This window comes from Apteryx mantelli, chromosome 10 (assembly GCF_036417845.1).
Source record: "Apteryx mantelli isolate bAptMan1 chromosome 10, bAptMan1.hap1, whole genome shotgun sequence".
Lineage (NCBI taxonomy): Eukaryota > Metazoa > Chordata > Aves > Apterygiformes > Apterygidae > Apteryx > Apteryx mantelli.
Window position 1 is genome coordinate 15482965 of NC_089987.1, and position 17879 is coordinate 15500843.

The 17879-nt window shown below is 36.6% G+C and overlaps 1 protein-coding gene across 1 annotated transcript in view; it reads right to left on the reverse strand.

The window, feature by feature from the left end:
• NETO2 (neuropilin and tolloid like 2) overlaps nt 1–17879 on the reverse strand; it is a 31509-nt gene that overhangs the window by 11619 nt on the left and 2011 nt on the right. The window contains exons 2-6 of the mRNA XM_067302547.1: nt 7349–7405; nt 5711–5851; nt 3422–3670; nt 984–1028; nt 767–894 (exon numbers count right to left, since the gene is read on the reverse strand). Coding sequence (XP_067158648.1) covers nt 767–894; nt 984–1028; nt 3422–3670; nt 5711–5851; nt 7349–7405 — 620 coding nt within the window. The remainder of the gene's footprint in view (nt 1–766; nt 895–983; nt 1029–3421; nt 3671–5710; nt 5852–7348; nt 7406–17879) is intronic.

The following is a 17879-nucleotide window of genomic DNA, read 5'->3' on the forward strand; positions in this document are numbered from 1 at the left end:
CTTCTTTCTGCCCAACAATAATGCTCAAGCTGTTTATAATGAGCATAAGATAGTGTTGTTTTCTTAAGCAGACTATAGTTCTGCAAGGCCAGTCATAAATGTTAGGTAGTTAAGTATCTAATACTGATTTTTAGCTCTAACATCTAATATGCCCCTTTAGGGCTTGGGCAGAAAAGTTCTAGCAAATTTTATTATGGCACTTTAAGATTACATGATACTACAGCAAAGTCGGAAGGCAAGGAGTGCCAGTGCCTCAGCCATTTCCAGGTAAAGCCCTTCATTTTATCTCAGATTGCTGATGAAAATAGGTTTTAGCTAAGGTGCCAGATTGTGAATAAGACTGGGTGAGGAGCAGCTATGTCTTCTGTTGACTTTGAACAGAACCAAATTCCCAGTAGAACCACTGGCAGCAAAATTTTAAACCATGGCAGCAAGATTTGCTGGAGTTTATCAGTCTTCAGCCAGCATTTTTGCCTGCACTTTTCCCATAAAATAGGCCAAGTCAAAGGCCCTTGAAAAATGTTGCCTAAGCAGTTTTCAGATTTATTTTATATTTTAAATTTCAAATATTAGGAAGAAAACAGTTGTGGACTTGCTGTATAAGTTTAATTTCAGAAACTATCATCTATCTGGATTTCCTAAGCCACTGATACATAGTTCATTTCAGTGAAAGTGAGACATTATGCAAATCACAGTTAATGACTTATTACCTGTTACTAATGACTTGGAAGCCCATTATACACTGAATTATATGAATGAAACCCACCTTAGCATTTGGAGTGGCCTTAATTGTCCATATGCAGTCAACTGCTTGTCCTGGCTTTGTTTTTTCTTCTTGTTCTACTTGACTGGAACGTACTATTCCGTCAGCTCCTGAGAGCTCAAATTGGCAGTCTAGAGAGAACATATACCTTGCTGTCAAATGCAATATGATATTAATTCAAAATTTCTTATATAAAAAAATTGGTACTGTAATACTAGACCTGGAATGGGATTTAAAATACCTCCCAGGTAAGTGAAGTCAGGATCTGTAATAGAAAGAAGTCATGAATCACAAGGGCTATTAATGCTTGAGAATAACTTCAAGGTTTTGTATAATCTGAAGATGATTTTTTTATTATGTCACAGTAGAAATTGCCAGAAAGTTTACTGAATCAATTGGAGGGTACAGAGACATAATTTTTTTAGCTGATGCATCATTCCACAATAATTGACCATATCTGAATAAGGTAGTTCAATAGTGACAGCTGAGATGTCCAGCATAGCACCAGAAAGTATTATTCAGTATTTTGTTGCTGTATCATTCTACGTTCTGATATGTAACTGTGCCAGTTTCCACTGAAGTCACTGGAGCTCCACAGGAGTACAGCGGGTCTTTCTGTGCGCAACATTTTGATCTGATTGCTGTCTGTCTAGCTGTGTACAATTTGAACTGGAGTAGTTTAGTGGTGCAGTAGAATATATTAACATTTTGGAATTGCTAATTGCTATTAATAATGAATATAAAGAAAGGCAGTTCAGTACCAAAGACTGTATTTTTCTCTCAGGTACCCATGCCTCTTTCATTAGCACAATTCTAGACGTTTTTTATGAAAGCAGAATTTAGCCTTGGTTGTTCATCTAATCTTGTCTTCATGCAACATCTATATATACAATACATATCTGCATATACTACTAGTGAGTTAAAAATATACGTTTTCACAATGTTTAAATGATGGTGCTTGACTTCACTGAGACTAGGTTTTGGCTAAAAGTGGGTCTGTAATGGGCTTGGATGTCCAAGGTTACTGTTTCAATGATCAAGTTAGTGTTTCCTTACAAACCACCATGCAAACTCAAAAGATACGGGCACACACAGGTGTGGCACAGAAAATCACCACGTTTTGGGACATTATAGTATCTATATATGTGTGAAATGTTAGTCTGTTCAAAGAAGGAACTAGTTCATACGAAAGTGTATGCCCATTTTGGACAAAATCTTTTTCCAAATGGAATATCCAGAATTTGGCTCTTTCTGTAATCCTCTAAATGTTTTTCTGTATAGGGAGTTTATCACTTCCACTAAAATGCAAAAATCCTGAGCTTAAGACTCTAGAGTTAAGAAAATGCCTTCTTTACCCTCCTCTGTTTTAGCTACCTGTAGTGACATCTATGATTACTGTCTGCAAAATTCTGCAAGAGATTTTCAACCTTCTTTGTGAACTGAATGCCAAGTGTTTAAAAGTGGGGGGTGTGTGCATGTCTCCCTCCATTTTCACAATCCCAAAATATTTTACTGTACTTTGTGCAAATGTGGAGGAAGGAAAGAAAAAATATCCATCCTTCAGTTCCTACAATCTATTGTGAAAATAACATACATTTTAAATGTATATTTAAAGCCTCAGCCTGGGACTAGGCTAAGTCAGCTTTGAAAGTGATGCTAATGAAATGCCTTTAGAAATGGACTTAGCAAAATGCAGAAGTACTGTCCCTTTGGAAACATTTTAGCACAGTATTCCCCGTGGACTGGTCACAATGTTAATCTGAACAGTTTCCAAGTTTCAATCCCTAGCAGGGTATACAGTTCTATAAGCAGTAGTATATAATTACATATAGTGTTTTCATGTGCTCTAGGAGTAAAGACAGTTGGGTAAAGAGGAAATAAAAATGTTATGCCAGTGTATACATTTATAGTAGTAGTAATAGCTGACAATTCTATATTGTCTTTTGTCCCAAAGGACAATAAAATGTTCATAACTACACAAGTACAGTACCTATGAAGTATAGCAATCAAGCATTGCACAAGGAGATCAAATCAAATTGTCTTGTAAAAAGAATGCCCTGCTAGTTTTAAGTGGCCCCACAGAGCAGATGTAGTTTTTGTCTGTCTAAAGTCATTGTCAGCATTTTATACTCTCCTTCATGTCCTGTAAACTACACAGTACTTTGTCTGAACAAAGAACAAATCTGTGGTCTGAGGGAATCTAGTTATATTAATAGCTGAGGCTTAGACTATATAGATATTTCCTCTGGCTTTTCAGACTGGAGATTTAAATTTTTTTTATCCGGCTGAAAGTGCTAGTGTAGATTGGCTTCAGGTGTTTTTGTCATCATGTCTTATTCCTAGAAGACAGGCTGTTGAAAATGCCAGCTACTAGTCTACATAAATGCTCCTTCTGTTTCCACCAGTGATGGAACAGGTATGAACAAGATCAACTGACTTCTTCACTAGAAAAGTATAGGCCTATAATTCCCTTTGCTCAATCTTCCAAAGTTGTTTTAGTTGAGTATATCGTAGGATTAGCAGGACTGAGACACCTCTAACTATCACATTGTCACTTTGACTTCAGAAGCACTTATGACAGCTCTAGACTGCCAGCGTAAACAAAGTTCAATGGGAGCAGATGGTCATTAATTCAATCAGAATTTTAGACATACTTACCTGGTATAAATGAGTACTTTGCTTGAAATCCCTTTCCTTCCAGCTCCTCATCAGAAGTAAACTTGATCCACATAAATCTCCCTGTTGATCTAATTAGTGAAGGACTTTTCAGACCACAGTAACGATCAATGAGAGGGGAGAAACCAAAAGGTCCGTCTCGAACCTCCAGATGATCAAACCGGCATTCAAATGAGGGTTCTATATAATAAGGTTCATCAAAGGTCAACTCAATTCTTTGTCGTGGAGCAGCTAGACATAAAAAAAATGAGCAAAATATTAAATGGAGATATATAAAACACATATGAAGATATGACATAATGGAGAGAACCTCAGAAATAGATAAAAAAAGAGATACTGGACACTTCTTAAAATAAATCCGTCAGTCTGCCATAAAAACTCAGATATACTGAAATAAAAATTCAAAAACTATGATTGTGTAGAAGATACTGTTCCATAAAACTTTATGAAGTTTTTTTGTTTGATCTTTCTTGAAAAGTTAAGCATTTAGAAACTGCATAAACTTAAAGCAGCAAAAGTATTCAAAACAAGTATTCAAAAGTATTCAAACAAGTTTTAATATTAAAGTACAACAAAATCAGTGTTCTGTGGAAGCAAAGTACAAAAAGAGAGAACAAAACATTAAGAGATGCAGAAAAGAATGGAAAAGAAAAAGATACCAAGAACAACTCACTGATATATTTCCTAAAATTAAGCCAAATATGGAGATCCATTGGCCCATGTAGAAGGAGACATATTTTATTAGACTGTTCAGAAAAGTGTAATGCTTCATATATATTATCAATATGCAGGTGATTTTAAATGTTGATAGGTCTGAACCAGTAACAGCCTAACATCAGAATTTGGATTAGCCCCCTAAATCCTGATGAAGTGCAGCTATGGCTACTTTTTGACCTGACTTTTGCATCTGTAGATTTGTAGACTGCATCCCAGTTTGGAACTGGGACTTTATATTGTATGCATAAGTTCAGTGGTTTTTGTTCTTGTCATCCATTATGCTGTATCAGCTTTCAGATATTAATTGGTACAGTTAAAGAATCAAATGTTGTCAGGTTCTTCTGGATGCAAAAAGGATTTATTTATACATCTCTAGACTGTTTAGATGTGATGCCATACTCGTATATAAGTTAGAGAAACAAATTTGTGCCTGCTAATTTGCACATACTGGCAGTGGTCTGCAGGAAGGACCACATCTTAGCTAGGCACTGTGGAGTGCACTTGTCTCAGTGAGGTCCTCTCAATGCTTCTGTATACCGACTGTGAAGATAAAGGCATGGAAACTGATTCTGTGCCCTATGGAAACTGCCTTGCACAAAGGAGGTCCAGCAATGGATCTGGTATGTCCCAACGCTGAAGTTGGATGGGATATCTGCTCTACTGTGCATTCAGTTACAGGGAAGATGCAAAACTCTAGAAATGCATGCATACAAACAAAAATGATGGCCTCTATTAACCGGTACTAGACTGCACAAGTAAAACCTCACTGACATGTTGCTTGCAATATTTTAATTAATTGATATGAATCTGATGAAAAAGCTGACTTTTTTAGCTGTGTTTTTAGCTTTTTGTGCTTTTAGTGTTTTTAGCTGACTTCAGTGGTTTTCTGGATGCATCTTAATAAGAGAAAGAAATAATTAGTGTCCTAAGCCTTGCAGTCTTTATCCAGGATACTCCCATTAGAATGTGTTTTTTCTTGTTAATGAATTTTTTTGTTCCTGTCACATAACTTTAGTAGTGACCTCAGTAGTGCTAACAAACCTGTGTATTTTTAGTAAAGTGCTATGGTGCCAGTCAGATGTGTCTTTTTTTATTAATAAAAGACAGCATAAAGGTTTTCTGCCTGTGAGATGGCCCTAGAACAATACAATATGTTCTGGTAAATGCTGAAGATGGTCTTCAGCCATCTTTTGCAGTTTATTATCAGCAACATTGAAAGTGGTAGTAAGATAACAATTAAGCTACAATTTGTATCTCATTAGTTCTGTGCCTTCATAGATTAGAGTGGATCTGATGCTGCTCTTACTAGATATGAGACATGTCTTATTCCATACTGTTAATTCCTGAATGCTTGCATTTTCTATTCATTTGTTGTCATTACTTTGGAGAGCAAGTTCAACTTCTTTCTCAACAAAATGACTGCAGAACTGATTATGTTACCAATATGGCTATAGGTTACTTGACAATACAGTAAAATGACACAGTCTTAACAGTTCAGCGTTATCCATTTGACAGTAAGATTACAGCACAGCAAAATAGAAATGGAGCCTGTACCTTCTAAGATATAGATACACTCTTGATTTGGTGGGTACATGTTAGGGTAATTTGGCGAAGCAAAGTGTCCTCCATTACTTGTCCGTACCCAATTATCACACTGGGTAGGAGGAATGCGGTTCACTCCAATATTTTGCCCACCTTAAGGGAAAAAAAATCATGATTAAATGTCTCCTGCAAGCATGCGAATTTGATTTTGCAAAGAAAAACACTTATTTAGAGCAATAGTCTATAAAAGGAGAAAGGTATTTGTTTTGGTTGAAAAACCTCTTACTGCATATGCCAATTTTTAATATTTAGCTAGCAAAATCTTCTTTTGTTTAATTTAGCAATGTGTTATATCCTGAAGAAATCACAGTTTTGGAGTATGAGATCTGTACAGTAATCCTTAGGAAGGGAGGAGAGGAAGTAATTTTTACCCAAATGAGTTTAATTCTTGATTCTCTTGTTTCTAAGTCAAATAGTCACAGTGGCTGGCAATATAGCAGCACTGTTTTATGGCCTGCTTCTTTTCCATCCCTATGCAAATATAATGCAAAATATTTGTAAGCATTTACTAGTTCTGGCCCTGATACCACAGTATACTGAAGTACATGACCCTTAGGCTGGGTATTTATTTACAGTAATTTGTTAGAATACTGAATGCTTATAATACATAACAGAATGCTTATAATATGTAAATACATGAAATACAGCAATGGCAATTAATGAAGTAAAATTACTAGCTGTAGATAGATTGCACTGGTAGCTAAGGGTCTCGTTTAAGATCAAAGCTCTCTTCCAGATGTACAAAGAAAATATGATCCTTGGCTGAGACTATGTAGCTTAATAAGCTAGTGTGCCTCACTGGACCATTCGTAGGAGCTTTGTTAGTCCAGGTTTCCTTATCTATGGAGAAAGAGCTTGGGAACAGTGTGATCTCTCTGACATTCTTGTAAAGTATCTTTGCATTTTCTCTTTGATATCTGCAGAACTGGAGAGAATGAGACACAAGCTATTTCATTTCCGCTAGATTTTCCTAAATCTCACAGAGGGTGCTCTCATAATGTTATTTATACTTATGCAATTTTTCCCTGGAGACCTTTGAGAAGGGAGACCATGCTGAAATGGGTCTTAGCTGCCTCTGGTAGGTTCCATCGCCTTTCACTGGAATCTTGGCAGCCTTTGGTTTATGGGAGTGAAACCTTAGTCTCTCCTCCAGAAACTGATAAAGAAAATTCTGTAGGTGTGAGTTTCTCTCCTATGCATGGATTGTTCCCACCTATGAGAAAATAAGGTTTGCAAAACTGTTGCCTTCCTCTTTCGGGAGGCGTTGGCTTCAAAAACGTTTGTGGGTGGACTGTTTGAAAAGCTCGTTGTCAGATACAGAAAAGTGGTGTTTCTTCCCATCTTTAAGGTCTAAAACCTTAGAATTTTAACTGGGTGAGTGAACTTCCATGTTCTTTGTGACTTGAAGGCCTGGTCAATTGGAAAAAATGCAGTAAATAAGGGGGAAAATGGAAAATACTGAGATTCATTTTTTTAATTGAAGAGCTATTAGTACCTGAATGCAAATACCTTCTTTGACTTATTTTGCTTAATTCAAAATTATAAAACTCTTACATTTTTTGAAAGAAAATCATCAACCCGAATCTGTACCTTGTGTCTTCTGTGCAACGGCAATCCCTTCCACTACAAGAATTGTTACCAGCAACACTGATGAGAAAAGTTGGACAGGAAAAACATCAGTAATCAAACAAAAATTAGAGACCATCTTCTGAAGCCCTGATTCATGCAAATCCCAGTATCACTAAAAAAAAAAAAAAAAAATCAGAATATACAAAAATAATTAATGTATTACTTTTAAAGTTCAGCTTTAGGACACCAGTGCAGTTCAAGTGCAATGTAGGTACTTTTTCCACATTCCTTAAGAAAGTGTTTATGAGAATAGCAATTTATTGTTTGAAGGGACTTCAAGAATCTTTTCTAGAATATCTATCAACTGATAAGCATTTTATAACATTAAATGGAATCTACCTTCTGTATAATTTTTATATCCTGAAACAAGATGTTTGACTGCTGTAGTGAACCATATTTATAATAAAACTCCACATGCATAACGTGCATACAGAAGACTTCTGTAGCTCATAAGAAGTAATCAGGACCACAGGAGGCACTGCACGGTCTTATCCCTAAAGGGATTTCAGAATCATTGTAGAATTGTCCTTGCAAGACTGATTACAGTGATGCTGTCACAATACCAGTGATTTATGCAAATGTTGCGGTAGTAGAAAACACACAGATTAGAAGAGATTCTAATGCTGGAGAGCCGTACTCTGGGCAGTGACAACAGTTAGGATGTTGACAGCCTTTGCACACTGTTGCAAGCACTCTGCTTTGCTGGTGTGCTGTTAGTCTCACATGTTGGTACATGCTGTCACTTTTTAGATTTGAATTGTAAAATTATTCTACCTGCTGAAGATTCTCTTTTATACTCTTTCCCCCAACCCTCTTTCTTCTTCTCTCCCTGCCTTCTCTCCCTCCATTCTCTGTTAGTCTAACACCTTTACCAGAAAAAGATAAAGAACAGAATAAGAGTGTACACAGATAAATATAGTATATGGGAGAAGAATCATTATAGCTTTGTAAATGGAAATCATGTTCTGAAGACCTACCAGAATTCTCTGAAAGAGTCAGCAAGTATGAGGCTAAGAAAAATGTGGTTGATATAGTTTATTTGGATTTCCAAAAGGCTTTTGACAAGAACAATCACCAAAAGCTCTTAAAAAAATAACCACCTATGAGATAAGAGGGGAGATCTTGGTATGGATGAAATGGATTAAGAAATAAGAAAGAGAGGCCAAGAGTAAATGGTCAGGTCTCCAGACAGTGGGAAGTCACCAGGGGAGTTACACAGGAATGTGTGTTGTTCAGTGTATTCATAAATGGACTGGAAAAGGGGGTGAATACTGAGGTGAGAGAATTAATTGATGGTACTGTGTTATTTAAGATAGTAAAAACAAGGGCTGACCATGAAGAATGACTGAGTGTAATGGTCATTAAAATGGTAGGTGAAGTTCAGCATAGGTAAATATAAAGTGAGGCACTGGGGAAAACTTTAACTTCACACATAAGATGGGCTCTGAGCTGACCATTATGACTCAGGATTGGGTTTTTAGGATTCTGATATGTAGTTCATGAAAGCATCAGCTCAAAAAAGCAGTCCAAAAACCAAATCATTTGTTAGGGATTGCCAGGAAGGGAATAGAGAATGAAACAGAGTATATAACTATGCCACTGTTCAAATCTATGGTTTGCTTCCATCTTGAATATATCTACAATTCTGTACCCATATCTTAGAGAAGATATAGCAGAACTGAAAAAGGTCCAGTTAAAGGCAATACAGCTTCCATGTGAGGGATGATTAAGTAGGCTAGGACTCTTCAGTCTGGACAGAAGCTGACTGAGGGAAGATATGAGACAAGTTATAAAATCACAAGTGTCATGGAGATGGTGAATAGAGAGCAACTAGTTGTTGCCTCTTCCAAGAGGGCGAAAACCAGGGGCTATCAGATAAGCTAGCAGGTGGCATGTTCAAAGTAAACTAAGATTTTTTTTTATGCACATACTTCATAATACATACTTAAGCTGGAGAATTCTGTTTAAAAAACCTACTGAACAATAAGTTGTTGGAAGTCTAGGATGGTATTTAGGGAAAATATCATGATACATTTGCTCATTTTTTATACCCTTCCTGAGATATCTACTTTTACATATCTGTGAAAGACAAGATACTGGGCTAAATGGACCTGTGATTTGACCTGGTATGGCCTCTCCTACTAAGTCAAACAGGCATGGCCTTACTACTGTTGAATAAGGATTTCAGCAGGAACTTTATTGTCATATTCAAGAGGTTCATGTTATTTTCCTATTTTTTTCCCTCTCATTGATCAGGCATTTTAGTAGCTCAGGCTGAAATGGTATTTTCTCTGTCTGTGATTTTCCCTGCATTGCTGTTAGACTTTCAGCCCTTTAGAGAGTGCAGGAGTGTGCATGCACTGACTGTGAACTATGGTGATCTTGAATTCATAGAGATGCTACTGTAATGTTGGCATAGATATATTATCTTGTGGAAGGAGGGAAAGAACAAAAATCTGTCCCTGAATAGGTCAGTCTAGCACTTCTGTTCTATTAGGTATGTTTCTGCTGCCCTTTCTTCTCTCTACCCATATTAAAACAGACTGCATATGGTTATGAGACCTTCCTCACCAACTACTTTTTCCCTTGTGAGACAAGTACACAACTGTGGGTGTTCCAAAATACTATATGAATCTGGTAAGAGTTACATTCCTAGAAGCATATTTGATTTTTATGAATGGATTATCTGATAGTAGGTCAGATTTAGCTAGTTCTGCAATTTCCATCTAGGCAATATATATGTATATTCTTTAGCATTAATCTACAGAAGAAATACTTCCTAACTGTCATTATCCAAATGCAAAGGATCAGTGGTTAATCACTGCTGACTCACGCTAGATTGAAAATTGATTACTCAGAGGAAACTGTCTAGTACTCATTACTCGTCTTCAAGTTATGGATGGTCTCTAGTTATTTAAGCAAAATAAGCTAAAATTCCATCTTTATCAACATATGCTTGACATTAACTTGCAGAGATTGAATCTTTAGTATTTTGTATTATAAATGCTACAATTTCAAAAGAATTTTCAGTTTATTTTTTCAGACCCTTTGTTTAAACTGCAAAATTCAAGGACCTAAATTTAAGTGCATTAAATTATAATGCATTTATATTCTTGAGATTGCTTGTTCCTAACAAGGAATCTGATAGTGGCTATAAAGTTGTCTTTGAATTTCCTCTGTTCTTTCCTATGCTAGTTTTGAAGCAACGCTTTAAAGTTGGCTTTTATCACTGAAGTAAATGCAGTTCCACAATCCCATGTAATCCCATGTGTCAGTATGTTCTTCTATTAATTAATCTTACCTAAAGATGTGTTATACCCAGCCTCTATTTTGCAAGGACATAACAATCTCAAACCAATTTACACCACTTTATAATTTGTTGTACTGTTTTCCACAATGAGAAATGAGCATTGTCTTTTTTTCTTAAACAAAGCAAAGAAGCACAGAAACCCTGTATAAGGAAAATAAATATTTTCATGACTAACAACATTGACACAGCTAGTCACCATCAAATACCAGTGAAAAATTTGTATTTTAGTACAGCTATCTACTATGGCTAGCTGTTAGGTATACCTTTTTTTTTTCATCTTAAAAATATCAGTAGGCATCTATGTTTATTTCAATGATTTTGTTCTCTTCTACAGATAGACAGCATCAGAATAGATATTCAGTTACACTATCCAGTGACTTCCCTTTTTGAAATGATGCAGATACAGAAACAAGCCTCCTAAAAGGACTTTAAAAAATCTGATTGGTTTTCACTAAAGCCTATGCCGTTTCTATAAATAGTCCAGAGCTGTGTATAGCTGTGCAAGTGCAAAAGAACAGCATGGATATGCAAGCAATTACAGCAGATAAATGGGCTGAATATTTGTCTTACTGTCTTGCTTTTGTCATGTTATATGGATGAGTGGGTATAAGTATGGACCACCTTCTCTTTGTCCCCCTGCCCTTTCTGTCCTCTTCATTTTTAACCTCTTCCATCTCTTGTCTTTCTAGCAATGCCTGTCCTTCCCATGCTCTCAAAGATCCTTAAGATGTATTCAAAGCAACCCAGGTACTAAATGTTTAAGAGCTTTCCTTAACCATTGCTTTTATCCCTGGTAATAGTAAAATGAAGAAAAGAGGTGTCTCGATGATTAATATTCTGTATGTGGGCTGTCCTTATCTCTGTGGCATTGCTACCGAAAAGGTGGAGAGAGAACTTACATCTGTTCTTTGTGAGAGTGCTGAGCTAGCATTGCCTTAAACTGGGTGCATTTACATAACACAGTACAATATGGGATAGCAAATAGGAGCTTTTTGGTTGAAAATGAAGCCTGTCAATATTCAGGATGAAAGGAAAAGAAAGAAAGAAGAATTAGCTAAGATATTTTTAACCCTTCTGGACTGCTTCCATCAGCCTATCTTTTGTGTACGTTTTAAAAACAGCATAGAATCATTTGTGTCCTAAATCCATACCACTCCCTGGAAAAAAAAAATTCAAATCTCAAAGACTAATTTGGACCATATAAAGTCAGTACAAGGAAGGAAGATGTCTAAAGACACACATGCTGCAGGATGGTGCAGTGGACAGCTAGTGCTGAACTAGTGTCCTGGTATAGCATGTGGGGACACAGACACGGCAACTAGAACAGATACGAGGAGATACTGAGCTCCTTGAGTGGAAGTTTTGTAGCACTTTTAGATGGACCAGTAATGCTGATCCTGTTATTTCTGTTAAACTGAATTTCATATTGTTATAATGCACTTGAACTTGCAATGGGACACAGTAATCTTCTGCTGCTTTTTTTTTTCTTTTTTTCTTTTTGTTTAAGCCTGTTTGATATTACTGTGATGACATGATTGCTCTTCAGTGTGTATGAAAAAAATCTAGATTAGGTTCATATTCTACTGTGATACAGGACACAGAAGGAGCAAGTGTCTAAAAATGCCATTTGAATGTGGCTTGCTAATGTAAGCAGAAAAGAGCACAATGCAGGATTGCCTGACTAAGTTGAATATTAAAGAGATAGAAGGGTGGTTTTGTTTTGTTTTTAATGGAGGAGTGTGGTGAGAATTCTAGTGGAGGATACTGAAATATGGGAGACTGACCTCATAAACTTGCAGACATTTAGTTGTACAGATAATAGAGGTTAGTGCTTCTCCAAGTTACCTTAGCATCTACTTCATGATATCTAAACTGTAGAAGAGTGATCATTAAGCAAACAGCAGCATAGCCACTGAGGCAGACAAACTAAGAGGGGCTTTTTCATTCATTAATCTGGTATTTGCTACAGACTTTTATTCCATGAAGTATGGTGCATAATTTTTTACTACCATTTAGAGATCTGATAGTTTTTATCTGTGTGAAGATTAATTAGAAATTAAAAAAGCTGCAAGCTTCTGTCTCTGTTTTTTAAAGAACATTTTTCCTTTTCTCCATTCTTTGCATGAAATATTTTAGATCACATAGCCTGCAGACACCTGTATAAATTTTTAAGGGTGAAGACACTAACTATATTGCAAGTCATTATTACTACTCAGTTGTTGCAATAGGCTTATGGAATAATATAAAAGAATCACCTGAACCAGTGTAATAAAACATGCATTGTTTGTGGGATTCAAGATTTTATTTGCTGGCATTTCTTAAAATTCTCTAAAATGAATGTAAGACAAAAAATATTTTTCAATTTGTTTATTGAAGTATAAAGAGAGAGATTCACAAATGACTGGCTCCTATTTCTCTTTAAAAATGAGAGTAATGTAGATAGTTTGTCTTTTATAGTAAAAGGGTGCTCAGCCAACATTAAGAAATCAGTGTTTTGCTTAGAAAAAACAGGTGCTTTAGGCTGCAAATTTGACATATGCTTGTACTTTCTGGCAAGATGCATTCTTCAGATTTCATGGGCTACAGTTCTGCTCTCAGCTCTGTATGGTATGTCTTTCCTCTGCTTTTTCTGCATGCTCTAGGGATCTTCACATACAGAGAAAACAGACTCAATTTGCTGAGTGGCTCTGAGAGCGGTGTCTGACTTCAGTGATGACAAGGCGGAATCTATGCAAGCAGGGAAGCAAGTTGGAAGCAGTCACGCAGAACTGAGGAAAAAGTGAAAAAATGCCACCAGTTCTTAGAATAAAAATAATTTAGAGTATTACACATTCTTAGGACACTGGTAGTCAGACTCCTAGGGATAAAGATGACAGGCGTTGCTCAAAGCAGGGTTCACTGTTAAATCGCTGTGCTGTACTCCCTGGATCAGGCAGCACCTTGTATACATACAGTCCAAATAGACAGTAATTGGCAACGCACAGATCATGCGTGTTATAAAATCTAGCCACAATGCTTCCTGCTTTCTGGTAGATGCAGCCTAGAATAATGCTTGATCTTAATTATATACCATTTTTTGCCTTATGGGAATGAATCCTTTTCTATATACTGTTCTTAAACCTAGCTCCTAATTTGCCCCATGTGCTAAAATTAATGTTAGTTTCAGTAACAGCTAATAGCAGTATCACAGCATATACATCCAATGATTTTTCACGTCTAAACTTCAATTTTAGCTATTAAGGTGGTGAAGACATTTGTGATACTATATCCCTTCATATTCTCTGGCCGAAAGTATTTGTGTTTTACTTGCTTTTAAGGACTCTGATCAAGTCTAGGGTCCCATGATGTTAGATGCTGCACAGATTCAAAATAATTGACAGATCTTGTTGTGAAAAACTTTTGTAATTTAGATAGACAAGGTAGAGTGCAGGAAGGAAAACAGAAGTCACTGGATTTTATATAATTCTAAGTGGATGGTCACCTCCTTTGCTTTCAGAAAGCTAATTAAGTGCATTTCTGATTCAAACCATTTTTAGCTCAAACAGATGAACTGTAAAGTCCAGGAAAATGAGATTTTTCTCTCTTCCCAGCATTTGGTGACATTTACAAGTTGATAAAAGGAATATTGGATTGCGTCTGTTACTGCTTTTTTTGGGGCAAACAATTTTATTGCTGAGGATGAAAACACAGCAGTTTTTGAATCCCACATGTTCTTATAGGCTGTGTATGTTCCCTAATTTCTTGTGGCCTCAAAAGGACATTTGCAAATTGTGAAAATGAGTATCACAGAACAGTTAAGTTGGCTGCCTAGAACTTAAGCTATTAACAGCTCCAGTGATTTCCATATTTTGTTTTTTTAAAGATACTGGAATATGCTGCAGGATTGCAACAGAGAGAGATGAAGGTGTGCATCAGGGAAGACATGTTTTAGCTGTTCGTAAGGAAGTATTACCCAGAGCATGCTAATGGAGCTGCCAACCCATTTTTAATCCTCCTCTCAAAAGCTTGATAGCAGAAGTGGGCTTCATCAGCTATTAACAGAGACTCTAGCACCTCTCTGAGATCCAAATCTTGTTAGGCATTTAGCATGCCAGCAGGATGTCTGAATGCACTCAGGTCTATGCTCAGATATAACAGTTTCATCTCACCCCAGCTGTTTCCAGTAGGGATTTCTCTCTTTAAGATTGCCAAAGAAACAAACTGGGAGTCTGTATTTCTTAAGAGAAATCAGGTCAACTGATTCAAGAAGTAAATGCAGTTCTCCCACTTTCCTTTGATCAAAATCATCTGCAGAGCAATTCATGCTTGGACAGATCTGTGACAGTCCCCTCCAGGTTTTCTCAAAACATTTAACATTACTGGTCCCTTCCTCCATTAGAAATATATAAGCAGTTATGGGTTGCTTTATTTTTCCATTTTTTCCACATCCTGTTACTTATAATCCATTTCTGGGTATGTCTGCCAGCAAAACTTCTGCCAGAAGAATAACATCGTTCAGTTTTAAAATAGCAGCTTTCCTTTGTATATGGAAGTGGTGGTTTTTATTTTTGTTTTTTTCCCATCTCCAAGCCATGTGCAGCAAGAGACTGCTAAGAAGGCTGCATGGGCAAACCATGTTGATGAGGGGGTCAAAAAATGAGTCAAAATATATATACTGAGCTAAAGGTCAGATGATTTCCCTGTAATGGACAGGACTGATCCTGCTGTACATGACTGTTCTGTGAGTACCTCTTTCCCAGGGATTACTTATTCCTACAACACTTCTGGATAGTGATACTTTTGACTTAGAAGTAGATCAGATTGTAGCAAACTTCATCATCTCTTAATTTCTTTATTATCAATAGAGTCTATTTTTCAGGGGAAAGCTTTTCGGGGAAGTCTGTCATGGAATAAATCTTAGGAGTACTGCTGTCATCTTCTGTCATGTCTGAGAGCAATTTGCCTAAAGAGTATAAATGATTTTTTTTTTCTAGTTCCTCACTCTGTCCCTTGAAAAGAGACTGTTCATGGCTTTTATTGTATGCTAAAAAAGGATGTTTTGTGATAGGCACTGTTAATGTATTGGCAGCCTCTTCCTATTGCATAGCGGATCTGCTTTGTAATACCAGAAAACGGAGTGAAGCACAGAGAGGATTATATAAATGAGGAAATTTTTTATGAAAAGTTAGTTGCTAATTATTGTTGAAAAACTTACACTCCCTGTAGCCTAATCACCTGCAGTAGCAGTTGTCAGTCACATATCAAGACAGGTAGCAAGCTGTGTAATTTGTCCAAGACTGTAAGTGCTTAATTAATTAAAAAACAAATTGGAGTATACGAGGCAGAAAAGCAGCAAGCTTTTTTGCAGTGCTAGAACCTCAGCTGTGTCCAAGACACTGTAAGTAAGCATTTGCTTCAGTCCAGATGAGCATGTCCACCACCACATGTGGAACTTGGTATGTGAGTAAATAACCCATACAAGAACTGTTTGCTACAGCTGCAGATGTTTAATAGCTCTCTGCCACCATCCCTGCAACAAATCGTATTGTAAATTTCCGACAGGTTCATAAATGATGAATAGCCTATAAAGTTTGATTTTTGGGGGGTAATTTTTCCGTTTAATCTCTCTTCATGAAATAAACCTTAGGGAAGACACAGAAAATCTTCTTCATTAGATAGGGATAAATAATTCAATAGCTCCTTTAGTTTCAATCCAATGTTATTCTGTACTCTGACTACAATTATATACCTGATTTATACACTGACCTTTTCTATTAATATCAATATATTTAGAACCAACTTGTTCTGTAAAAATTTTAGCAGTATGGTTAAGTGTGTCTTAGGAAAAATACAGAGTTAATGTTTCTGAAGTTAAGCTACTCTGGGAGTGGTACATTTTGGATATTAAGTTTGTATATTCATTAATAGCAAGTGCATAATGCACAGCAACCAAATACTTTCCTTGTTTATAACAGCAGCTTTTTTGGAAGCTATTCTACAGTTACTTGAGTTACTTCTGCTTAATTCAGTGCAAGCTGTTTGGTGCTTAGCATTTTTGAGTGCTGCAGAAAAGGTCGTAAGTAGTGCCTAGTTTTAAGTAAAAATAAAGAAATTCTGGCTTACACTTGATACTGCCTTCACTAGGGCCACTGTAGCTTCTATAGACAGTACCTTGCTTTTGGTTTCAGTGGAAAAATCATGAAATCATGAACACATTTTTAAATTATATATTTCTCTGCTTATTTTCAGCTTCTTGGGCCATTTTTACACCTTTTCATTTTGGAAACATGAGGCTGTAATTTCTAGCTTTTATGTGGAAGGAAGCATTACTTCCTAACACTACTTGTTTGTGAGAAATTAGCTGTTAAAATCATGCCAAAATGCAAATAAGGGGGCTGAGCAGACTGGCAGGAAGTTAATCATAGTAGTTCACATTCTTGCAACCTGCCAGATTTGGAAATAATTCTGTACCTCATTGGAAGGCTGTGGATGGCAATTTTCCGGGGTAGCAGTATTTTGTTTTAGTATTGGCTGTCTGTTGAAGTATCTGGACAGAAACCACAGAATTCTCTTTTTGGCTTTTTATGTTAATCCAAGATAATAACTGAAATAGTCCGAAACTAATGTACAGTCAGGATTTGATTTTAGGATTTGAATTCTTTTTTTCTTTTCTTTTTTTTAACCAAGTAATTGCACATGGGAAGGAAAGAGGGAGCAGAGTTAAAGAACGGGAACAAGGTTTTAGCCAACGCATTTGGCGGAATAAGAGATATGGTGAAATACAGACGTAGTTAGTTCCAAAGCATAACAAAAACATGGCTTTATTAAGAAAGGGTCTGTTTTTCCTTCTGATGAAGTACAAGGTTATAGTGTCTTACTGTTGTAGAGCTGCTTGCATTTTGCAAGCTGTGCTAGGATTACAGAAAAATGATTCTAGTGGTGTTTAAAATCTCATTGAGAACTGAAGTTGGGAAGCAAAGGCTTTGCCTTTAAAAGGCAAAACCACAGTAGTTTGTATATACTACTAAGAAAGCAGGTCAGCATTGGCTGGGCTCCACTTCAACAAAACCTGCAGTAGTATTGCAACCTCAGCGCTGTCGTGGTCCACCATCGCTTCCACTCAGCACTGCTGTCCGCTGGATCTGGATGGGAGCAGGTAATCAATGTAAGATGGGCATCAGTACATAATGTGAGACTTTTAAA